Source organism: Hemitrygon akajei, chromosome 13 (assembly GCF_048418815.1).
Source record: "Hemitrygon akajei chromosome 13, sHemAka1.3, whole genome shotgun sequence".
NCBI lineage: Eukaryota > Metazoa > Chordata > Chondrichthyes > Myliobatiformes > Dasyatidae > Hemitrygon > Hemitrygon akajei.
The window spans coordinates 26224831-26251397 of NC_133136.1; the positions used below are offsets into that span (position 1 = coordinate 26224831).

Genomic DNA, 26567 nt, shown 5'->3' on the forward strand with positions numbered 1-26567 from the left:
TGTCTGAGAGAGGATGTGAGGACTTTAAACACAGTTATTAAGAGGTTCATTAAGATTGAGGAATTACAGTCTGGTCGTTACTCTGGAATAGAAGGAATTGCTATCCTTAAAGCAATGATGCTTAAAGATTGACTTTATTTGTCTTCTGGACATTGAAGAATATAGTGAAATGCAAAATGACCAACTCCGTCTGAGAATGTGCTTCTGGAACCAGCATAGCATGACCATAATTTATTAACCTTAACCCCTCTGTCTTTGGAACATGGGAGGAAACTGGAGCACCCAGAGGAAACCCATGCAGTCACAGGGAAAACGTGCAAACTCCTTACAGAGAGCGGTGGGAATTGATCCCCGATCACTGACGCTGTAAAGCTATGTGATATGCTACAGTGCAGATTTCAGTCCCTTCACGTGCCCGCTGTTCAGCCTCCAGCAGCTGTCTCCAAGTACACACTCACCTCCCTTCAACACAAACAAGAGAAAATCTGCAGGTGCTGGAAATCTGAGTAACACACACAAAATGCTGGAGGAACTCAGCAGGCCAGGCAGCATTTATGCAAAAGAGTACAGTCCACGTTTTGGGCCAGGACCTCTCTCCGCAATCCTGGCTTCATCTTGCCCTTTTCTTTTCCTTGTCTGCTCCAATCTATCACCCACCTGTCTCAGTCCCCTCCCCCATCTTTCTCCATCTGCCAGTCATCCCGTCATCCATCACCTACTGGCACTAATCTTATCCCTTCCCTCCTCCTCTTTATACTGTTTATACTCTCCACTCTAAGTCCTGATACAGGATCCCAACAACTTCTTTCACCTCAACATCAGAATCAGGTTTAGTATCACTGGCATATGTTGTGAAATTTGTTTTGTGGAAGCAGCTTCTGCAATACATAATAAAAAGAAAATACTATAGATAATAAGTAATTATGACAAAGAGGAAAAAATAATGAGGTAGTGTACATGGGTTCATTGTCTATTCAGAAATCTAATGGCAGAGGGGAAGAAGCTGTTCCTAAAAGGCTGAGTGTGCGCTATTACACCGCGTACCTCCTCCTTGATGGTAACAATGAGAAGAGGGCATATCCTGTGTGACAGCAGACCTAGTGATGGATGCTGCCTTTCTGGGGCATCGCTGTCCTCAGCGCTGGGGAGGCGAGTGCCAGAGATGAAGGGAGGGAAAGACAAGTAGGAGGTCAATACAAGGGTGTTAACAAAGGGGAATGGGGCTTACTATGAAACAGGATTTTTGTGGCAAAGTGGGTGAGCTGCATTTTAGATAAAGTGAAGTGTGGTAGGTACCAGAAATCAAGTCTGAGGTGATCAAGGCAACAATGAAATTTCTGCGGTGGTGATGTTGAGATAAAGGAGATGAGTGCCATTTGTAAAAGCAGAGCTATGCAGTCTGATAGATAGGGTATTGCTCTGAAGTTTGATTCAGTCTTGTAGAAAGCTGAGATTATCCAGCACTAGATATTATTCTCTGAGACAGGCTCGCCCCGATCAACATCAATGGGACTGCATTTGAGAGGGTGAGTAGTTTCAAGTTCCTCGGTATACACATCACTGAAGATCTCTCCTGGACTGTACACACCAGCTGTGTGGCAAAAAAAGCACAGCAGCATCTCTTCCACTTCAGGCGACTGAAGAAGTTCGGCATGAGCCTCCAAATCCTCAAGACCTTCTACAGGGGCAACATTGAGAGCATCCTGACTGGCTGTATCACCGTCTGGTACAGGAACTGCACCAACCTTGATCGCTGGGCACTGCACAGAGTGGTACAGACAGCCCAGCACATCTGTGGATGTTAGCTTCCCTCCGTAGGATATTTACAGCAGCTGGTGCATAAAGAAGGCCTGGAAGATCATCGGGGCCACCAGTCACCCCAACCATAAACTGTTTCAGCAGCTTCCGTCTGGCAAACAGTACTGCAGCATTAAAGCCAGGGCCAACAGGCTATGGGATAGCTTCTTTCCACAATCTATTAGACTTATAAATTCAAATGTCTGTACATTGCGACAGAGTCATAATGCAAAGATGTTTACTCCCTTGCGTTGTGGGATGGATGTAAGATTTAAATAAATTCATTCATTCATTCTAGGCAGATGAAACTTAAATCCAGTTGGAGTGCCTTTGGCTGGATCTGAACAAACATTTCAGTTCATGTCTACCTGCCTGCCAGGTTAAACAAAGCTAACTTGTTCTTCCATTCCTGCTGCTCCATACCTACCTCAGCATCTCCCTTCCACTCGCTTCCTGCACACTCTCTATACTCTTCAAATCCGTTCTCGGCCTGCTTTTGTTGTGTCACGCCATGCTCCGACTCCGACAGGAAGATTAATGTGAGCAACAGAAAATGACAAGGAATTGTTTCCCAGCAGTCTCTATTAAGAAGAACAGAAAGGCAGAGAGAGCTATTAACACACACAAAATGGTGAAGGAACTCAACAGGTCAGGCAGCATCTATACAGCAGTATAAACAGATAGGCACAAGGATGTAAGAAAAAGGAGGGTTATGGGCAGTGTAGAATGGAAGAGTGTGATTGATAGTGGAGTAGGTTTACATAGGTTGCATAACGTTGTGGGCTGAAGAGCCAATATCATGCTGCACTGTTTTATGTTCAATGCTCTACTTTTCTGTCAGATCACCCTTCATTATTCTGAAGTACAGGTCCCATCTGCTTGATGTCTCTTCCTATGGCAAGCTGCGCATCGCAGGAATCATTTGATGAACACTATCACCTCTCAATGTCTCATTAACTTCTCCAATTCTAGTTTTTTTTCATTAATGCTAATTTCTTTGAGCTTCTCATTTACTCTCTATCTGTAGTCTCTCCCTCTTTCTTGGAGGTTTTCCTCCTCTGTAAAGGCCAATGCAATATATTTCTATGAAAAGCAAATAAATGTAGATCCTGCAAATCAGAAATTTAAAAAACAGAAAATGCTACAGTTTCTTAGCAGATCACCTAATCCAGAGTGTAAATATATCATTTATTCTCTCTCTCTCTTCTTCCCTCTCCCTCTCTCTGTTTGTTTAATCTCTCTGCCATTTCCTTTCCTTATTCCCAATATAATTTCTCCTATCTCTGTAGGGAACTCACATTAACATTTGTTTATAATTTTCTTTTCATATCTTCAGAAACTCAAATTCTATGCTTCAGTTAGCCTGGGCTCATTTTCTGCTTTCTTTTTCCTTATTAATACCTTGGGTCTTCGTTGCTGAATTCTAAGTTTCCCAATCCTCAGCCTTACTGTTTTTTTGGCAACATTGTAAGCCTTTTCCTTTCATGTTTATCCTCCTGATAGCCGTGGTTTGACCATTTTTCCTAATTGACACCATAGTTTATAGGACCAGATTTAATAATTGTAATTGATCGGTTCAAAAGAGCACATTGCAAATTTTTTGTAAGCTGCTAACACATAATTTATGCATTGGAATGATGAGATAAGGCAGAGAACAGCCATTTGTGAAAGCAACCTTATGCAGTCTGATAGAGAGGGATATAGTTTATGCAGAAGCAAACATGCAACTCCACAAAATCTAAAAAATAAATCATCCATAATATCACTAAATAATCAGATGTTAAATGAGAATCTCAAGCTCCAATGTTGAACCAGTTAAACTTTTCTGGAATTTCCATTGTTTCCACTGGCATGCTAAAAAAAAAGTCCTGATTAATATCCAATGACTTGGCCAAGAGACCATACAACTGAATTAATGCAAGCTGTTTACAAAATGGGAACCATTTTATAACTCAGTCCATTTAATTAATTTGCTGTTGCTAAATTCACACTAATATTTTCATGAATCCCAATAAATCGTATACAGTGAGATATCAAATGTTTACATTATTTATGGTTTTGCTACAAATACACACAAAGAAATTAAATCACTTCTATTATTTCCTTCATTCACAGAGGCATTTTATTGAACTTCTTAAACCTCACTTACTTGTCCTTCACCTCTAGTAACAAAGGAGTCTGTGGTCTTCTTTGTTACTACTGTAATTCTAGGGCCATCCAATTGGTTTCCCAGCCACTTCACTCTGTCTCCCCTCACCTCCCAGTCTTCTCCCTAATGTACAATGCTGCCACATAGCCTTGCCATAAATTTCAGTTTTTCTTTAGTTTAATCCCTGTGTCCCCTCATGCCCTCTACAATATGCACCTTGGCATGGTTTTTATTTGATAATCTTTAACACATTGTAGATATGAAAGTTGGTAGTGCTGTTGCTCTGGGATCCTGGGTGTAAAATTAACTACTCCATTTCCAATGGAAAGTCAACCAGGAATGTAAGCAATACTAAAGAGGTGATGGGAGCAATTTTTAAATCATTTCCATTGATGGATATCTCCATTAGAATTTTTGATTTGTGTTCCTGACATCAAGATGGACTTTACAAGTCCAGTATTTTTTGGCTGTTTGCCATTCTTTGATTGTGTATGTTTTTTTCCCCCATAGATTCAATTCTACTTTATTATTCCTATAACTGTCTGCAAGAAAATTATTCTGATGGTAGTATATGGTAACATGTATATATACTTTGAACTTCTAATGTGTGCAAAATTGATATACAGAATTTTGTAACAAGTTGCTATGTGCAAGATTATAAAAATTACAACATTAAATGATGAAAATAGTAATGATTTAGGATTGTTTGAGTCTAAAATGATGGAGTGAATGGAGAGGATAAGACATTTTATATCTGGAGTTCAACATTTGGAAGAACCATGCCTTATTCTGATAACTATAGTAGTAGTCTCAAAACACCCCATAACGTTCATCCAAGCTGCAAATTTAAAGATTGGCTATTCATAATGACATTTTTGCTCAATTACACAATATCCTCTTTCTCTGATGCTCTTGACTTCATTCAAAATCTCTTTATCCTGCTCATTTCCCCGAAGGTCCCTATTTCTGCTCCATTAGATGGAAGAGTAGCTTTATTTGTTACTTGTACATTGAAACAAGTCACTGACAGTGGCTTGAAACAAGACAGTGAAATAAGTCACTTGCATCAACGACCAACAACCAGTCTGAGAGAAAGGCTGCAAGTACAGATTTGAATATCTGCGATGGAGAATAACTGAACCATCTCCTGCAAGATCTGTTTGAAAAACATTTAAAAAATTATTAGGTTTGCCTTCCTTTGTTGAAACAGTTCTCTTTTCAAAAGTGGATGTAAATATAACATTTGACCTCTCTTTTCTGTCATATCTTCTGGAACCATCCTCCTGTGTCTCTTCTATCATTCCTAATTAAAAGGACTTTATGGATTTTTTGTTGTCAAGACAGAAGCAATTCAGTATTCCCTGGATTACCCTGCTGCTCCAGTTATGTTTCCATTTTTTTTCCTACTATTCATCACTAAATGTCATTTCTTTAAAACTCAGATTGGCCCAAGGGGAGTTACCACCTTCAGACTAAATATATTTCCACCAAATTGTCTGCCCTCCACCTTCTGTATCTGCCTCCTATATTAGCCAATTTTGTTACTTTTTTCCTTGCCTCCAAAGCTTCTTGACCACCTTTAGATCTGTGGGCTTTGCCAATCTCAATCAAACTCTGTATCTTTGACTAGAGTCATTTCAACTGTGTGATCCTTCAATATATTGTCATTGATGAAATATGTGCTCATCTTTTTAACAGTTCCAATCTTATTTCTTCTTCCACCAGTTGCAATGAAGTTGCTTGATAACATGATTATCCCACCTCATTCTTCAGCCCAGTTGGTCACACCATCCTCTACCCATTCTCCACACTTGTATTTGATCAATCTTCCAAACAAAACACGAAATTCTGAATCAAATTTATATATATGTGTTTGTGTGTGTACTTTAAATATATACCCTGTAGCAACTTCGACGTGTTCTTTCTCCCTCATTGTTCTGAATCCTTGAAACCTACTTATTTCACGTTACAGGAGCCGAGACTGCAGACTCAGAGGTGGCCTGTCCTGAGGTTGGGGGCCAGTTTCTGTATGAAATTGTGAAATGGGCTTCTTTTGCTGAACATTGTGGGCATGCTATATTGGCACCAGAAAGTGTGGTGACACTTTCAGGCTGCTCCCTGCTCATTCTTAGGTGTGTTTTTTTGTTAACGTAAATTACACATTTCACTGTATGTTTCATTGTCCATGTGATAAGTGAATCAGAATCTGAAACAACTTAAAATTTGTCAAATTTCACAACATCTTCTGGTGATATTAAACCTGATTCTGATATATTACATTGTTGTGAGAGACATTGTGTTAATTTAAATGACAACATGCAGCATTCCAAAGTAAGTATTGCTTGAAGCACTTCAGTAGATTTTTGAGATATGATACAACAGTGCATAGTATACAGCCTTCCTTTATTGTTTCACAAATGATTATCTTTATAATACAATCTCACTTCCAGTCTCAGTATCTTCCATCACTCAAATGTGGCATTTCAGTGAAAGAGTGAAAAATTGTTTCAGGTACATGTTTACTCTTCCTACTTGAACTATTCAGTATAGTGCTCTCAGTAATGCTAAATTTGTGTTTTTTTTCATTGCAGAAGCTCATGAAACTGATTATACAGTGATCTCACTGAAAGTGACCCTGGGTGGCCCATTACATAAGGATAGTCTTAGCAATCACACCAGGCCATTATTAAAAGCTTCTCTGGGAACGCAACAGAACAGTTCTTGTGCCTTGGGCATAGGAAAGTCTTGGATTCTTGGCATCAAATTCCTCAAAGATATAAGGCAAAGTGGGTGAACAAGTTTTTTTACTGGTTACCATTAACACCTCTGAGTGACTTAGTATAATTCATTTGGCAAAGGAAGTTAAAAGGGAGTGCTGTTAACAGAAGAATCCTTTTAAAGATGTTGTCAAGTCTCCTTATAGTGTTGGGCCTGAACTCATCCAGAAAAGGGGAGAGTATTTCATTGTGCATGAACGTTTGAGTCAGGCTGTTTCTTCTCCAAATTGTTTGGTGTTCTCATGGATAACCGTTAAATAGGAAGCTGCTGATATACATAAATCTCTTCGTCAGTATTTCATTTTCTTCTATTATTATTATTATTATTATTTATTCATCCAATCAGATTTTTCATTTGTTGCATTTCTGGTGAATTGCAGTCCTACGTTACATACATTTCCAAAGAAATTGCTCTTGTCTTTATTGAATTTAACTAATGTAGCAACAATTGATTTTGGGTTAAAGGGGAAGATTCAGCCTCTTGATGATCATCTTCTGGTAACTCCTGCTATTTGTTCTTGTAAACTTTGGAATATGGGAGGAAACTGGAGCAACCAGAAGAAGCCCACATGGTCATGGGGAGAACGTACCAACTCATTACAGACAGCAGCAGAATTGAACCCAGGTGCTTGCCACTGTAATAGCGTTCTGCTAGCCACAATGCTACCTTGCTGCCCCACAGTAACATATGGGTTATTAGGTTAATTGGTCATTGGGTGAGAAGAGCTGTCACCATGCTGTACCAGTTATTTAATTCTTCTTTACACTTGTGGATGACATTAAACAATCTTTAATCTCTAAATATATATAGTAATAAGCTTCACCATAAATAGAGTTCTGCTGCCAGCATCCATTGACAAAGCACTTTTCATCCATCATGATGATCTTCACTGATTTTTGTCCACCAAAATAAGACTCTAAATCATCCATCCATATTGACAAATTTCCCAAAGGCCTACTTGATCCAAACTCAGTAAGGGAATAGATCTTCATGATGCTTATATTAAACCACTAATGAAAAAATACTCAACTCATATTAATTATTAAATGAATTTAATAAATCTGGCAAGTTATGGATAGGCGATTGCTTTTGAAGTTGCCCTAGCAAGCTGTTTAATTGGAAAAGTAAGACACTTTGCATTAATGTAGAACATATTTGAATAAACTTCCCTGAAGCACAACTGAAAGCTAAGATGATTTTGCCAGTGCTATTTCTTTTGAAAATGAACCTTCCTCTAATAGCACCTTGTATTTTAGTGCCCACATTTGTGTCCCATTGTGTTTTATGCCATCACTGTTCTGCATACTTTGATCTTGTTTCCTCCAACTGAACAATTATCTCCAAATCTTTGCTTTCTGTTCCCGCATCTGGCTTTCTCTAACTTCTTCTTATGTGCTATTAGACTTTTTCAGACATCTACCTTTGGATGAATCACTACTTCCCTTAGCTAAAATAAGAAAAAACAGAACTGCCAACCTTGACTCCAGCTAACGTTATACCCTCATCACTGACACCACTCTCATTCATGGCCAAATCATAAATAATTTGCAGATACAACACACAGTCAGTGTCGTGACAGTTTCTGACTTTGAATTCAGCTTTACAGATGTTTACAACCACTCTCTGTTTGTCTGATTCCATCCCATTACGCATCTTTTGTTTTCCATCCTATCTACCAGCTGTAAGACTATAAGATATAGGAGCGGCATTAGGCCGGTCACCCATCAAGTCTGCTCCATCATTCCATTATGGCTAATTTATTATCTCTCTCAACCCCATTCTCCTGTCTTCTCCCTGAACCTTTGACGCCCTGACTAATCAAGAACCTATCAACCTCCACTTTAAATATACTCAATCACTTGGCCTCTACGACCATCCATGGAAATTAATTCCACAGATTCACCACCGTCTAGCTAAAGAAATTCCTCCTCATCTCAGTTCTAAATGGACATTCCTATATTCTGAGGCTGTGCCATCTAGTGTTAGACCCACCCACTATAGGAAACATCAATTCCACATCCACTCTAAACAGACCTTTGAATATTCAATCGGTTTCAATGACATCTCCCCCTCATTCTTCTAAACTCCAGTGAGTATAGGCACAGAGCCATGAAACGCTCCTTGTACGTAAACTCCTTCATTCTCGAAATCATTTCAGTGAACCTCCTCCGGATCTTCTACAATGTCAGCACATCTTTTCTTAGATAAGGGGCCCAAAACTGCTCACAATACTTAAAATGCGGTTAGGCCAATACCTTATAATCCCTCAGCATTATAGTCTTGCTCTTATGTTCTAGTCCTCTTGAAATGTTAACGTTGCATTTGCCTTCCTTAACATTGACTCAATTTACAAATTAACCCATACCCTCTTCCAAATTCATGCAGTTCCTTGTCTAAACCCTCAGTTTTGCCAAACCCTTTAAAACTATGGATAACCCAAAATGTTTAAACAGCTGTTTGGTTACTATTCCACACATTTTCTTTATCTGAAAATCCATATATTCCTCATGTGTTTGAAGCACTTTAGATGCTCTATAAGTGCTTTTCTTTAACTCAGTGGTGCATGTTCTTTGTCAAGTTTTCAGCTTAACATCAAATTAAGTGAAACCTGCACGTGAGGGACAGGGGGCTTAGTCTTATGGTTCGAAAGAAGTACAAGTTCAAAGTACATTTATTATCAAGGTACATATATGACACCATATGCTACCCTGAGATTAACTTTCTTGCAGGCATTCACAGTAGAGAAAAGAAATACAATAGAATCAGTGGAGAACTACGCACAAAGACTGACAACCAATGTGCAAATAAAAATAAATAAATTAGTAAACAGATAATATTGAGAACATGTTTTGCAGAGTCCTTGAAAGTGATTACAAGGGTTGTGGAATCAGTTCAGATTTATCTACGCAGGTTCAGGAGCCTGATGGTTGAAGGGTAATAATGGTTCCTGAACTTGGTGGTGTGGGACCTAAGTTTCCTGTACCTTTTCCCCAGTGGCGGCAGCAATAAGAGAGCGTGGCCTGCATGGTGAGGGTCCTTGACAATGGATGCTGCTTTCTTGTGGCAGCGCACTTGCCAATGTGCTCAGTGGTGGGGAGAGCTTTCCATGTAATGGTCTGGGCCATACCCACCACTTTTCTGTAGGCTTTTCCATTCTTGGGCATTGGTGTTTCCATACCAAACCGTGATGCAACCAGGGTCAGGATGCTCTCCACTGTGTATCTATAAAAGTTTCTCAAAGTTTTGGACCACGTGCTGAATCTATGTAAACTTCATAGAAAGTAGAGGCGCTGCTGTGCCTTCTTTATGATTGCACTTACGCAAATAGTAAGTAAAAAAATCAGTGTTCAATGTCATGTGTTTTGTACGTGTCATGCTGACTCTTCACATGCAGAGTTCTAATTCATGCTGGAATGTCACTCCATAGTCACCCATGGCATTCTTCAATGTGTGTGCAGTCTGTGATTTATTCATTAAGGAAATTGTTGCCGCTGACAAGGACAGCCCATCCTAATAGCCCTCCAGAATCTATTTTATGTAGATATTCCAATAATAGGGTTAGCTAAAGTATTCCAAGATTTAGATAATCTAATGATGAAGGATTAGCGATGAAGTTCTAAGCCAGTATGATATGTGCAATCTTGGGTGGAACCTATAGTTGATATTCTCCCCAAGCATCTGTTATTCCTTTTATCCTGCTGGTGCTAGAAGCTGTAAGTTTTGTGGGTTCTGTCAGAGCGTCTAGATGAGCATTTTGTAGATGATACACACTCTAACCACAGCACTTTTTATAGTTCTGGCTTATTTAGGGTTGTATATGGGGTGCTAAGCAAGCAGACGACTTGTTCCTGAATTATGTTAAGCTTCTTTAGAGTGTTGGGCTTGAAATCATCCAGGCAAGTAGAGTGTATTCCATCAAATTGTAGATATTGGGAAGATTCTGGGGTGTCAGCAAGCAAGCTACTCACTTCGGAATATACAGCCCCTGGCCTACATCTTCAGCTGGTCCAGCTGAAATTTGGTAAATATTATCCCCCACAATGGTAATGCCATTGAATTTCAAGGGTGGACGATTAGATTCTCTCTCATTGGAGATGGCCATTGCCTGGACTTTCATGGTATGAATACCCCGAGTATCATCTGGGTTTTATAAAATGCAGGCGTGGACTCAGTCATTTGCTGAGAATTGCAAAGTGAATTGAACATCATGCAATTAACAGCAAGTATTTCCACTTCAAACCTAATGATGGAATGAAAGTCACTAATATGCCATTTGAAGATGGACAAGTTTGGAATTGAGAAATGTCTACAGTGAAGTCCTATGGCTGGTGTGATTGGCCTTAAATAATCAAAGCCATCTTTCTTTATGAATAAAGAAAGGTTATTGAGTATTTTCCCCAGTGGCTTCAGTTTTATCCTACTCATTAATGGCATACAAAGCTACTTTGATATCATAGAAACACAGTAAATATACAGCACAATACAGGTCCTTCGGCCCACAAAGCTGTGCTGAGCATGGCCCTACCTTAGAAGTTACCCATAGCCCTCTATTTTTCTAAGCTCCACGTACCTATCCAGGAGTGTCTTAAAAGACCCTATCATATTTGCCTCCACCACCGTCGCCGGCAGCCCATTCCACGCACTCACCACTCTGTGTAAAACACTTACCCCTGACATCTCCTCTGTACCTACTTCCAAGCACCTTAAAACTGTGCCCTCTGATGCTAGCCATTTCAGCCCTGGGAAAAAGCCTCTGACTATCCACATGATCAATGCCACTCATCATCTTGTACACCTCTATCAGGTCACCTCTCATCCTCTGTTGCTCCAAGGAGAAAAAGCCAAGTTCACTCAACCTATTCTCATAAGGCATGCTCCCCAATCCAGGCAACATCCTTGTAAATCTCCTTTGCACCCTGTCTATGGTTTCCACGTCCTTCTTGTAGTGAGGTGACCAGAACTGAGCACAGTACTCCAAGTGGGGTCTGACCAGGATCTTATATAGCTGCAACATTACCTCTCGGCTCTTAAACTCAGTCCCATAATTGATGAAGGCCAATACACCGTATGCCTTCTTAACCACAGAGTCAACCTGCACAGCAGCTTTAGTGTCCTATGGACTTGGACCTCAAGATCCCTCTGATCCTCCACACTGCCAAGAGTCTTACCATTAATACTATATTCTGCCATCATATCTGACCTACCAAAACACTTATCTGGGTTGAACTCCATCTGCCACTTCTCAGCCCAGTTTTGCATCCTAACAATGTCCCGCTGTAACCTCTGACAGCCCTCCACACTATCCACAACACCCCCAACCTTTGAGTCATCAGCATATTTACTAACCCATCCCTCCACTTCCTCATCCAGGTCATTTATAAAAATCAAAAGCAATCAGATTACCCTTCCCTCAGCTCTTTGCTTCATGTTTCATCCAAGGGGTTTGATGAAGTCTGGAACCAACTGGCTCGATCTTCATTGGTACAGCCAGGCCTTACTGGTCCATGGCCTTTTATATAGCACTGGACTTAGCTACATCTGGATACCATTAGGAGTGAGTGGAATTGGCTTCTGTGACAGTGACAAATCTCAAGAGAAAGCTGAAATGGATCATCTACTAGGCACTTATGGCAGAATATGATTGTGAAAGCTTCAGTTTTATCTTCTACAGTCATTTGCTGGGCCCTGCCATTATTGAGGATGATTTTTTTTTTGTTGGAGTCTTTTCCTCCCATTCATAACTAAATGTGGTAGAAGTCCAGGGCTTTCAACCTATCCAGTGATCTGAGATCACATAGCTCAGGTTATCCTGTACTGCCTTGAGCACATGTGCACACACACTTACAAACACTTTAGTTGGTGCTTCCCTCTCATTCCTGCTCCTAACCAGGATGGATCCACTCACTGTTTTGTTCCTTTTGGAAGAACAGGGGATATGCTTTCTGCAGGCATACTTAGCAAATCTTTAGAACAATGTTAGGCATTGAGGTTATAATCTGTGCTACTATATATTTCTGCTGCCACATGGTGCTTTCTGGTTTGTTAGTTTTGAGTTAATAGATCTATCCCAAGTCAATCCTATTTAACACTATTGTCACACAAGAAAATTATGGATATCCTCGATATGAAGGTGGGACTCAGAAGAATCAATGGCAGTCACTTCCTCCAATTTTGTCACGACACACCTGTGGCAGGGAAATTAGTGAGAAGGTGGTCAGAGATGTGCTTCCCTAGTGTTGTTTTGTTCAATACATGCCACAGACAATTTTGGTAGCTACTGGACCATTCAGAAATCTGAATGTTGAGGACTTGCAGGGCTAATCTCGCTTTCCTTGGTCTCTCTTTGGGCGGGTGGGGTGGGGAGGGGTTTAACTGCTGGCAGAAGGTGAACTTCAGCAGTAAATTAAGAATCGCACATGTACCAGGTTAAGTATGAATGAAAGATATTTATAAACCAAAATGAACTTTTAAGGTAGTTTTGTAGTCATCATTATAAAGACAAAAATCAAATGATTACAGAAATGTAACTTCAACAAACTGTGATTTGAATGTGTCTCTGGGTCATCTCCAATAACCTAACCACACTTAAATTCCTCTAACGTGCTCCCCCTGTAGGACAGTTTGTGAAGCAAGCAGAAATATCACAGTTTGGATTTGTGGTTAATACTGTGCGCTGAGACGTTGCTTATTTCGAGGCCGAACTATATCAGCATACACATGCACAAATATTCCTACAGGTATTTCGGAATAAATACTCCGGAACAGGATTATTTTTCTCTGACTTCTCTCTTAGAACAGCATCGAAGGTCACCTCCAGTATAAACAACAAGGCCACCAAGCATTGTTCATAACTATAGGGGAAAATAATTTCACAATGTACCAGCAAAGTAAACTCAGAGATTTAAGATAACACAACGTCGACCCATTCTTAACGCAAAACAAGGCAAATTAAAACAATACCTAAAGTTAGGCCTGTGAACAGATTTTAAGATAATCAACCAAAACTTGAGGAATAGATCGATGGGATTCGGTTTGAAAAATCAGCTGCATTACTCGGAAGTGTGATCGAAGCAGACCGAGTTTGTAACTTCGTTTACATTTGAGAGAGAATATTTGTAGGAAAGGGGGGGGGGAGATGGAGGTGGGAAAGAGGGATGTGGAAGAATCTCTCACATGGACTATTGTAAGTTTTTTTTGTAGTTCGTTCTCCAAACGGTGTTCAATACATTTTCCTTCAAAAAAATACGGAATCTTAAAAAAGTCGATTGAACATCAGCGGGGAAAGGTGCGAGGTAGTGTATTTCCTTCAGTTTAATGTAATCCTGTTGCAGCGCGCTGTATGTCCACCTCGTAGTATGAGCTCATTTATTTTGAGCGCTTCCTCTCTCCACCTCCAACTCTTCGCTGGGACGCCGAAGGAGGCGGGTGGGTATCCAGCAGCCGGATCAACCCACAGTCCCTCCTCTCCAAAAGGCTGCCTGGTTAAGAGCATTGCGCAGGAATTTCCGGCGGTTTACGCCCTTGTTGGTGGAATTACAAGCGCTTGGTGATTTTCTCTTACCTGCCAGGAGTCGAGTACTCATCCCTCCGCATTAGCCCCGGCTGCTGTCCTGCTGGTACCGGAGACTTTGTTTCGAGTTCCGCCTGCGATCCCCTCGCCGAAGTCGGAGAATCATGTCTGGTAGCAATTCGGCCACGATTGATACCGTGAAGAGAAAAATCCAGTTTTTGCAACAGCAGGCGGACGTGGCAGAGGAGAAGGCTGAGCAGCTACAGAGGGAGCTCGACAGCGAGCGGCAGGCGAGAGAGAGGGTGAGCAACGGACAGTCTGAGCGTGGTGTATCCTCAGCTCCCCATCGCAAATCCCCGGCGCTGCATTAGTTTAACCGCCGAGTCAGGACCCCCCCCCCCTCTCCCCCATGTAAAGTGGCGAGGACTAGCTCAAAGCTTCCTCTGACCTCCTGAGATTTATTGTAAGGAGATGTCCAAAACCAAGCTGTTGCCGCATTGCACGGAAACAAAGGTTGAGTGTGGCTCTGAGTATTCATTCAAAATGGTGGAGGGAGGCTGGGTGTTGGCCAAGGGTTTATGGAGTCGGCACAACTCAAGCTCGGGAGCGAAACCTCGGCTTCAGATCACTGTGGCCATCACCAAATTGTTCTTTATTTCATTGCAAGGCAGTAAATTTGGGTCTTTTAGAGCGAGGTTACCTGATGTACGAGAAGTCTTACCTCATGATATATGACATCCTTTCTTCCTAGTGTGCCGGGACGTGACTGGACTTTGTGATAAGGACGGGTCGGTGCTTTAGACATTGATTTATTTTGTACATTTTTTTTTAATTGCCTGGGAAACTTAACGCAGCCCCAAAGAATTTTGTGCGCGTTTAATTCCGCCCCTCCCTCCCTCGCCCGCCCCAGTGAAGTTGGAGTCGGGGGAATGCAGCGAAATCTCCTGGCTGCCTCGGAGCGGCCCCCGGAGGAGTTACCTGCCGATCGCCGGCACCGACCAGTCTTTTCCTCTGACCGGGCACTTCGCAACAGGCACCAATTCACTTTATGCGCTCTTCAGTGAATGGGCGGGGTCCGGGTTTGACTTTGTAAGAGAACATTCCAGCCTTTTCGTGCATTTAGCTGTTGGCTACGCCAACATTTTTGTCGGAGTTTTCATATTGCAGATGAGATCTCTGGGCTACGTTTTTAATATGAAACCTCCAGGTCTGCAAATGTACTTGTATTCATCCACGTGCACAATTTTTAGATACTTTTATGTATTTTCCAGGATTATATTTTGATGGTCTGTAGCGCAGTCCCCCTTAGTAGATATTATTGCCTACCATATACTAGTATATGGTAGTATACTATATATATGTATACTAGTACTTACATATATATGGGAAGGGGAGACTTGACTCGCTCCTTAAGAGCAGTTCACTAAAGTGAGCCATACTGGAGAGTATTTGGTGCAGTTGTTGACTGACCATTATGAATGCCTTGCAGGTGTACTCAACAAAATATGCAATGGGATACCCTTTCATAAAAGACCATTCTTCATCCTATTTGAGTCACCGTACTTGACTATTCTTGAAGTGCAATTCTTGTTTATTTGTGCAAATATACAATTAGAAGGTGAATAGTCAGAAATTGTTACATGGTGAAGTGAAATTCCAAGGATACTTGAGTAGTTTTATTAATGTAGCAAACAGAAATTTCAGTACATACTTGGATTAGTTACTCTCTTGTGGTGAATGGGAGATGGTAAATGTGGTTGCTGGAATTAAAACTATTTTTTCTAAATGTAAGTGTATATCCATGACATTTCTAGCCTGCTGTATTCATTTTCCAATTAGTTGATGTGGTTCTTCCCCCCCCCCCCCCAGTAAAGGGATGTGGAGATGAGGTGGGTAAATGGAAATATGAGACAGTGTAAGTCACCTTCTCGTTTGAATGACCTAATTGCATCAGATCTAAAGTGGCCTTCTCATAGTACAAAAGAATTCTTCCTTAAAGATGATCTCACCATAGTTTGGATAACCACCTATCCTTTTGGCATTGGCTTATTATTGTCACATGTATCAGAATACAGTGAAAAGCTTGTTTTGATGCTGTTCATACAGATTGAGTCATTACCTAGTGTTTTGAGGTAAAACAGTAACAATGCAGAGCCACAGCGAAAGTGCAACAAGGTAGATTGTGAGGTCAAGAGCCCATTAACTAAACTTTCAACAGTTGTTTGGGCAATGCACATACCAATATGAGTGACACATGGCTTTATTCCCATTCTATCAACTAAAGCCAGAACCCTCCTGAATTTCATAATCATTTTGCAATACATTTTAAAATTAAAGTTAACTGGTTCCAGCTTTTGTTCCAATCAGAAACTGGTTGTACCAATGCAGGGGTTTCCCAGTCTTGTTTTTTGCCACGGACCAACACCATTAAGCAAGTAGTCCATGGATTCCTGACTGGGAACCACTGTTCTAATGAATCCATTTTGTACTGTACCACTTGGCATATTTTTATATATTGTAGCCGTAATTGTGATTGATTGCAGTTGGGTCAAGCTTAATGTGATTCTTCTCTATCTCCTTACCAAAGCTATCAGCTCAGGACATTTGTGCTCTTATGTTGAAATTGCACATCTCCCACCTATGAACATGTTTGCTCTGTGTAAATCTAAGCTGGTCTTGTCTTGCATCTCTTCTTTGTTGAAGATGGTAGGTCACTCTTCATTTGGACCTTGGGTTTGAACTTGGACATGGGGTGTGCTGTTGTAGCCGATCCATGTTGCCATCTCAGAATGCTCATGGACTCACCAAATTAGTTGGGAAAAGCAACCATGATTTTGTTTCACAACGTCCCCTGCCCTAGCTTCTTTGTTTTGGAGATCACCATGGGTGATTATAAATTCCCCACAGTTAAGTGGGGATTAACTATTTGATGCTGTGTGACCTGATACCAGGCTGGAAGTCTTCATCTGGCTTCAATGTTCCAGTTGTAAGTTGTAATCTTGAGCAGAGAAAAATTGGGATAATTACTGATCAAGATTACAGTTTGGTACCCTGCATGGAAAAGGACAAATGTGTGTCAAATAGGATTTGTATCTGATAACTTGCCTTATGATCTAAAAGTTTCAGTGTTTTGGACAATGGAGTGAGGCACTAGCTGAGAATCGGCCATTTCCCTGCAAGAATGTCCACCTTCAGAATAAATTTGAATATAGCTAAAAGGAGCTTGAATGCTAGTGTAACCAATTTTACTGAGAACTCAGTGACTTGAATGAAAGATGGAAATTCTGTGCTCATTTTTTCCAGTTGTATGTAAATTGTTTGAAATAATCACGAATCACTGACTTGGTGGATCTGATTTGGACGCCATTTAATATGGTGGTCAAATCCAAATCGATATCAATTACAGTGATTCCATTACTTTCCAGAAGAATTTTAGTAGTGATTTATGTTTCACTTTTTACGTGTAAAGTTTGCGGCTTATTTAAATCTAAGACAAAGCTATTATAGTGAAATAAATTGAACTGGTTAATTCCAAATTTGATGATGGCTGACCAATTTTCATCAGAATTCCCTATATACTAATCAGTACAAGTGAAGGTGTTTAAATAGACTATAATAATTATTGCAAGTTCACATATAGACATACAGTGGAGGACATTTTAAACTTTTTGCGATGACACTGTTCCCAAGAGTGTTAAATTGGCTACGAAGAAGGCTTGGATAAACACAAATTGTATTGTTTGTAACAGGAACTTAGAGGGGACTTAATTGGATGGATAAAACTAGGGAGCTCAGATAGAGTACATGGAAACTGCTTATTTCTCTTGGTAGAGTGGTATAAATTTGAAGAAATCAGTAGAAGGATTAGCGAGGAAATGCAGGAAAGTTTTTCACCCAGTTACTTTGAATAGTGATTGTCAAAGACTCCAATCTGTCTGCATTTTGGCAGGAGGTTTGGAGTGGGTGTGTATCATTGTTTTGGGAATAGGCGTATTCACTTGACCCCTTATTAGACAAGATAACTGTTTCCCTATATATACGAAAACCAGGGGCTGCCAATTAAGTTCGTAAACTTTGGACTCTGTTACATTATGACATGCTAATGACATGCTAATGTTCTTGCTTATGTACAGTACTTCAGCTTGTCCTCTTGAGTATACGTGATCGAGTGTTAAATCTTCTGAACACAGCTGGATTGAATGGTCTCAAGCAGGGACAAGGTGTTTTTTTTTCCAGTTTTTAGCTTCAGATAGCAATTATTTATGAAATGTTTTGGTATTTAGTAGGATTCAGTGTGTTAGGAAAGATTGTTCATTGGGACACAATGAAAATAGTGATTGTGTCATTCGTTACAGTGCTTGAATCGGTGCAGTAAACAAGTCTATAAATGTACATTGTGCTTAAAGCTTGAGAAATCTTATTTATAATCTGTTTTGTTATTGCTAATATTACACAGATATTTTCATAGGGCATTGGTTCCTGCTTAGCAGGTGGGATGGTGCTGCCCGTTAAAGTAGGTTGGTCTCACGATGAGTGAGCTAAAAGTAGTGAAGGTTGATGCATCTTAACAACTGAGAATAGCAATGGATGTTTGCTTCATTTGTACTTTGTTCTTTCAGGAACTATTGAGAAGTTGCATCCATCATTTCCTCATCATTGCCCTGTTGCAGAATCTGGACCCAAGATATCAACCATCCCTTTGCCTCCACAGTTGTTGCTTCAGCTTTTCCAGCAGTTTCTCTTCTCTTATCCCCTTCCTTTGTCCTTTAATAACACATTTGCTGCTCATGTGAACTTCCTGATATCTGCCATGCATTCAGATAGTTGTGGATCATAGTCAGTGCCGCTGGACTTGCAGTTGCATGCTTTTAGGACATGGAACTAGAACACTACAGCACAGTACAGGCCCTTTGGCCCACAATGTAGTGCCGCACATGTAACCTATTCAATAGCTTTTGTGCAAAATGCAGTTCCAGCTGTGTGGCAAAATTGTAGCAACACACTCAAAATGCTGGTGGAACGCAGCAGGCCAGGCAGCATCTAAAGGGACAAGCACGGTCGACGTTTCGGGCCGAGACCCTTCGTCAGGACTAGTAAAATTGTAGGTTGGTACTTTGCGTTAATGAATGACTTTGAAGAGGCCAGTTTGTCTGGATAAGTTTCTGGCAACATTCATTCTAGAAGTGTCAGATAGTTAGTAATTTAATATATATGGTTTGTAATATTAGATTTGGTGGGTTAGGACATTAGATGTTGGTGTGTTACATAGATTTGTTTTTTGATAATGATGTGTTTTTAGTGTTGTAGTTCTAGTAGGTAAACCTGTTGGCTCCGAAGTGGACCTGGAGGCCAGAAGTGTTTACGTGCAGACCTTAAAAGGTTTGGTTCTGCTTTGATTAGATTATTGAAACTCAGACTAATCTCCAGCAGATTAGGGTGTGGCCATGATACTTGAGTTTCATACTGTCTAGCAAAGCAGTGCTCCCGTGATAGTGATTACTGTATTTTGGAAGAGCAGATAGTGTGGTAAAAGCAGGGTCTTCATTGCAGTTGAAACATGTAGTAAGGCACCAGCGAGCATGGTGAGACTACCACTCTGCCCTCAAGTATACTACCCCAAGATTCATTTTCTTGTAGGCATTCACAGATACAAGGAAACACAATAGAACTAATGAAGAACTATACACAAAGACAGACAAACAACCAAGGTGCAAAAGTTGACAAATTGGTTCAAATATGAAAAGAAAAACTATTAATAAGTTTTGAAAAATATTGAGAACATGAGTTCTTGAACGTGAGTCCACAGGCTGTGGGTTCGGTCTTGAGATGACTGGTCAGTGAGTTGTCTAATTTTAGACATCTGTGGCAACATTCTGAGTATTGCCAAATCTTGTAAATATGTTTCTGCAAAACTAGATATTGCTGTTCATGAAGGTTTATAGTATAGAATTGCCTATTTTGCTTGTAGGTTCTTGTATTCAATTTACTGGTGTTTGTGTCTCCATCTTCTGGAAATTTGTATTATACCTATCTTGTTCTAAAGCTGGGGTATCTACAAATAACTGGCTATTATGGTAACCTATATGAGAGAAATGGTTTTGAAATGTGCAAGTTAAGACCTTTTGCTGAGCAAAGTCAATTGAATTTCTGTGGTGCATTTTGTCACCTTATTCCTAGGTCTTTTTCTCGGAAGAGTGAGACTTGCCATTTTTTTCTTCCAAACTGCGACCCTTGCCTAATGCGACCATGGAGACTGACTAGTAACTGGCTGAAGCAGTAATTCCTTACTGAAGTTCTCTACATTTTTGTTTCCTATGAGGTGCTTAAACTCTTTTTAATATCAAGCTATTCATACTTGGGCATCAAGTTTATCATCCTGAGCAATATCAATAGTTTAACACTGTTATTCATTACCTTTTGGAAGATTTTGTGCAGTCTAAAAGCTGCAAGTACACAGATTGAGAAGCATGTGCACTGACACGTCTATTACAAACTGACCTAGAAGAAGCCTTACAGAGGACAAGGCATCATTTGGATTTGCCTCTTGTCCTGTATCTCTACTCTGGCATTACTGTATTGTTTGGCCACATCTGTTACATGCCTTTTATTTTGATAGTATCTTAAAAACAAGAAAGTTACATGGTTTCTGTCTCTGGCAATCTTTCTAGGATCAGTTTGAGAGAAATTTTTGCCTCGCTTAAAGAATTATTTTCCATATTCATCAAGGTGTCACTTTGTACATTATATAATACCCAACAGAGTTGTAGAAAATCATTGCAATCTTCTTTTTGTGTCATTAAATGTTCAAGAACTTGTATGAAAGCTTGAATTATCCACTTAGTGCCTCGAGCCATTCAGTTCACCATGTTTCTTCTTGTTCTCTGGCAACTTCCGATGGCTATGCTCACTTTATCTCCAAAACACCTATTGATTCAATATGCTTAGGTTCATAAGCACCCAGAACTCATTGGGGTGACAGCACTCCACTGAGTGAAGAAATTTCTCATTTCACTCTCCACTTTCTGCACCTCTCAATGCCTCTGCACATCACCATTTGTGTATTTCTTACCATTAAAACCAAAATAACCTTGTTTTTTAAACTAAGTCAATAGTTTTATTCTTGCCAGTTCTATTCCCAGCGGCTGTTGTCTTGCTGTCTCGATTTACTGCCACTTAATATTCCCACTTTGCTTCCTATTGCTTGCAAAACAGGATGCAATGTAGTCATTTTCTTCATCTAGATCATCGATGTTGATTATAAATTGTTAGGAGCCCTGCACTGATCTTGGGTTTAACCATAGCGGTAGCCTTATGATTTTGGAGTGGAGGAGGGGGTGGCAGTTCACTCTTATTGATGCCTCTCCTACAAATAATTCTCAGTCAATGTTCAATATATTATTCCTCCAACTCCTTGTTGTTTCTGGCATCTCCAAGCCTGAATGCTTGGAGCTGCAGTGAGCAAAACAGTGCCCAATTGTCCTGCTGCTTATTTCTTGCCAACTATCGGTGACAAAAATCACTGTTTGAACACAAATACCAGTAATTGGTGCTGTTTTAAAAAAAACTTCTCGCTCTCAGTATGGTATGGTGTCTAATGGCTGCACAAGTGCATGCGACTCACACTAGTTAGAAACTGTTTGGCACGTCTTCTGCTCCAACTAAGTGGCACAGTGTCTCAAATAAATGAAGGGACTCCTGACTATTTCCACGATTAATTTTTGTTCTTTAAAAGTTGTCCCAAATAAGCAGCTGTCCAGGTTAACCAATGGCTTAATTAGTTGGAATCCGTTGTATTTGGTTTAGTCATTTTCTTCCCTATTTTTTAAGAAAAGAACTCCTGCTGCTAACTCCTAAGAGGCATTTAAAAAAAAATTTCTTTGCTGTTTTTGTTACTGTTAGTATAGGTGTGGAAGCTTTCCTTTTATCTTCTATTTGACTTTCATGTGAGTTTTGCAGTCATTCATTGCCGAGTCAGTGTTACAATGTTCATTATCTTGCACACATCTGAAGGGTGTGTTGATCATAATGTGGTATTTCAATCTGCTGGGGGATCTGTGGTTCAAGCAGTGGGTCCTCCTGCAGGGACTTGGTCAGAAATATGGGCACACCCCACTTTTCCACTGGCCCCTTGTCAAACAGCATTAATTTATATAATATTCCAGCAGCTTTTGCTATGCTGACTTTATATCTAAGCACAGTAGTGTAGTGGTTAGCATAATTGCTTTACAGAGCCAATGTTCACAGATCGGAATTCAATTCCCATCACGTCTGTAAGTAGGGGTATATGGGGGGGCTATGGTTGCGGTGCAGATCGATGGCAGTAGGCAGTTTAAATGGTTTTGGTATGGACTAGATGGGCCGAATGGCTGTATTTTTCTATGACAAGTTCTCCTTGAGACTTCAGGGCTTTCTTTCAGATGCTCCGGTTTACTCTTACATTCCGAAGCCGTGCGGGTTAGGGTTGGTGAGTTGGGGGCATGTTACGTTGCTGCCAGAAGAAGGGCAGCACTTGTGGGCTTCCCAGCACAATCCTTGATGACTTGATGCAAATGGTATGTTTGAATGTACATGTGACAAATAAGGCTAATTTTTATATTAGTGGTTGTTTTGAGGGGGGAGGGTGAGAGTTAGGAATTGAATTTGTCTTCAGATTTAATTGCAGAATTAGAATCTGTGTTCAAAGAGAATTTGAGCAACTATATTTAGACTGGTGTAGTTAATAATCTCAAGTGGAGTCACTGTAAGTCATTTGTAGTCCGCTTTGTAATCTATCCTGCTCTTCTATTGTGCATTGAGTGCCTTAGATAGACTGGTGCTGTGCTACAGTCGCATTATCATTCATATGGAAGTTGAAAGTTCTAAAGAATGCATGTTTAGCTTCTGTAATACTAGCATCAGTAGCAAGTTTTTCTCTTCAGTTATAGTGTGCCAGTTCTGCTCCAGAGCACACATGCTACCATTATGAATGGTACAGGGGAAAGTTGCTTCATGGAGATGCCATGTGATCTCTCAGATATGACATTTAATCAATTCACTGTCCTTGCAGAAAACACAAGATTTCATGGCCTTAATTGAAAAGCAAGGGAGTTTTTCTGCAGCCTGGTCGCTACTTTCTGGTGTTTGTAGAGTGCTTCTATCATTTGTGGATGTAGCACAGTAAGAAGCTCCTCCGGTTCAGCAAGCCCGCACCACCTGATTACACTGATGTGATCGATCAACCTTTGGAACGTGGGTGGTGGAGACCCAGAGTCCCGCGCAGTCACGGGGTGAATGTACAGACTGTGGTGTGTGTGAGCCCAGGTCTCTGGTGCTGTAATGTTGTTATGCTACCCACTACACTACTGTGCTGCCCTGTTTTTGTGTGAGAGGTGACTTCTCTTATAAAAAGTTTAATTGACTGTGGGGCTTGAGGTATCTTTAGTTATGCAAAAACTTGATGTCCATGCAGGGACATGCATCTCTTGATGTTACCACTGTCAAAATGATAAATTCACTAGGTTAAATAATTTTCTAACATGGGATTAAATATCCAGGTGCAGGATGGTGTGTCATAGTCAAGCAGCACAGAAACAGGCCTTTCAGCCCAGCTTGTCTGCCAACCAGGATGCCTATCTGAGTTATTCTAATTGCCTGTCTCTACCCCAATCCCTCTAAATCTTTCCTCTGCGTGTACCTGCCCATGTGTCCTTCCAGTGTTGTGGATATGCTGATTTGTTGGAGAATTTCTTCTCCAAAACGCTTGCAGGCCCTTTCCATGTTCCATCAGGGTTCCATTCTTGTGAACTGTTGGTAATCCAAGCATTTTACATGTCAGAATTGTGGCCAGGAAATGCTTCCAAATGCTTGTTTGTTCGTAATGGCTGTATGTAAGCTGGGCATTCATTAGCTGGGGAGGATGTGTGCTAGCAAAATTGCCTTGACTTTTTTTTTGAAGGCAAACATGACCTTGCATAATCAGTAGCAAAATTATAAAGCCCATTTAAGACCAGCTGATACCTCCTTCCTGTGAGGACACTATTCCATTCTCCCCATCTCACTGAACTGTATGTCTTCAGTCATGAGCAGTGTGATGTAATTGTTAATGATGTGGGTTGCTAGGAGAATAGTTTTTTCAATACCTCCCTGCTCTTCAGAACTGGAGATTTGAAGTCTTAAGAGGTTTAGAGTGTATCTTTGAACAGTCCAGTCTGACTGAGGCACTCCCTCGCTGCTGGATTGTTAATTTAGATTTTTGTGATCCATTTAGCAGAAGGGGACTTGATCTCTGGAAGGGCATGTCCACCCAGCTGAATACTGGGCCTTCAAAATCCAGTTCAAACCTTATTATTTTGACTGATTGATCAGTTTGAGTCTCTACCTATTACACTGTCAATTGGATACTTTCTTTTTATATCTAACTTGCAGTGTTCAAGATAAAAATATCTTTTCAGCAAAGAGTTTAAGTGTTTGCTTGCCATGAATATTAGAATGGGGTCAAGTAATGCTTCGATGCATTCCTCGCATTAAAAGGGCTGCAGTAATGTATCTGAAACTTAAAGATAATACAGCATTGGAAACAGACTTTTTGATCCTCCTGGTCCATGCCAAATACAGCATCCTCCCTGCAAGTTCCGGTTTCCTGGGTTTGGCCCTTGACCCTCCAAACCACTCTGATCCATGTACCTGCAGATGCTTCTTAAATATTGCATTTCTACCCTTGACCACTTTCTCCAGCAGCTCTTTTTTTTCAACTTGATTTTTCTGGAAAAACTTGTAAAGAAGATCTCGCAGCAGTGGAAACAGTTAGGAAGTAAATGTTTCCATCAGGTTTTAATTTAAAAGAAGATAGACCATACCTATGCAAACTAGCTTCTTGAGAGAATACAATAAAAAGTTTATTAAAAAGAAATCCATTGCAAAGAATCTAATCTACAAGAAATGGTAGATGCTGGGGTGGGGGGGGGAGGGTGGTATTTTCCTAAGTTGAAGTAATCAATATTAGAATAAACAGTCTTAGAATTGAGATGGAAAAATTCTTCACTCAAAGGATTGTGAATGTAAGTCACTTGAAGTGTATTCAAAGCCGAAATTAATGGGTTTGCGGGCCAAAAAGGATGTCATCAAAGATGGATTTTTAACAGAAGATATTTGTATTGATTGATGACTTGATGGCCAAATGTCTGCTCCATACTTGGCATTAAAATTCATCAGTTTCTTATCTGTCATTTCAAGGGATGGAATGCTTAGTTATAATTATAGGATGCTACTTGCTTGCCATGGTCTGCCTTTGGTTGGATAGAAACTTAAACTATTCTACAATAAAGAGAGGGCGGATGATTCTTTTTAAATTCTCAATGAGCAGCAGTTGAGGGATTTGGCTGCGATCCCTCTGTAGTTCTAAATGTTAGGAACAGAACATTTTGTAATGAAGCTGCTTGCTGAAGATTTTTCTTGTGTTTTTAATTTTAAGATAATATTTGTTCCAGTGTTCATATTTTCGACCAGCAGTTTGTCCTGTAACCCTTCACAGAACCTCTGGGGGGGTCAGGTAGAAGGAACAGCATTAGTTAAATAACTTTGTAAATGTAACCCTATCCACCACGTCCTCCCCCCAACCCCCACCTGGCCGCATTCTTTAATAACAAGTCAGTGCTTCACCATGCATATTTTATCTTGCTGTTGGCAGTTCTTGGAGTGAGGCATTTTCATTGCCAATTTGAATTGTGACTCTCAAAAACGAGGAAATCTGCAGAGCTGGAAAGCCAAGTAACAGACACAAAATACGGAGGAACTCGGCAGGCCAGGCAGCATCTACGGGGAAAGAGTAACCAACTGATGTTTTGGGCCGAGACCCTACATCGATACTCATGAGGGTCTTGGAGCAAATGTCAACTGTTTACTCTTTTCTGCCTGACCTGCAGAGTTCCTCCAGCTTATTGTGCCCGTTTGTTGAATTATGACTTCTAGGAGGCCTTTTGGTTTCAAATGTTGAACACAACTTGCCTTTGATATTCCATTACTGAAATAATTCCAGTGCTACAGAATTGCTTCGAAAGCTAATTTTTCTTTCACAATGCAGGTGTTATTTTTAATACTTGCAACATGAATTTTGTGAGTGCTAACAGAACACTGGATTAATTTCTTCAATCAAATGTGTGTTTGGCACATTTTATGAATACAATGTATGATTCTCTAACACATGAAGTATAATAGATTGAAAGTTGATTTTCTTGGAGCACCACTGAAGAATTGTTTGGTTTCCGCCCCCTTGCATGAAAACCAAGGAAGCTGGCAGCCTGGTGGTCTTTTCTTATGTGGGGAATTTTAGCACGGTAGTAAGGTATTCAGCTAAAC

The 26567-nt window shown here is 40.4% G+C and overlaps 1 protein-coding gene and 1 long non-coding RNA gene across 10 annotated transcripts in view; one reads left to right on the top strand and one right to left on the bottom strand.

The window, feature by feature from the left end:
* The window catches only part of LOC140737712 (uncharacterized), a 51917-nt gene extending 36651 nt beyond the window's left edge, over window positions 1–15266 (bottom strand). The window contains exons 1-2 of one of the 2 annotated variants that reach the window (XR_012101239.1): window positions 14956–15266; window positions 2225–2378 (exon numbers count right to left, since the gene is read on the bottom strand). This is a non-coding gene — a long non-coding RNA (uncharacterized lncRNA). Of the gene's footprint in view, window positions 1–2224; window positions 2379–13684; window positions 14101–14955 lie in introns of those variants that run through there. The other variant, XR_012101240.1, reaches the window with a different exon arrangement.
* Window positions 1–26567, top strand: part of LOC140737710 (uncharacterized) — an 88678-nt gene that overhangs the window by 18852 nt on the left and 43259 nt on the right. The window contains exon 1 of one of the 8 annotated variants that reach the window (XM_073064275.1): window positions 14235–14536. The exons of 4 other annotated variants lie outside the window; for them this stretch is intronic. In XM_073064275.1, coding sequence (XP_072920376.1) covers window positions 14399–14536 — 138 coding nt within the window. In that variant the 5' untranslated portion in view covers window positions 14235–14398. Of the gene's footprint in view, window positions 1–14234; window positions 14537–26567 lie in introns of those variants that run through there. 3 more of the 8 variants (XM_073064274.1, XM_073064273.1, XM_073064272.1) reach the window with 3 other exon arrangements.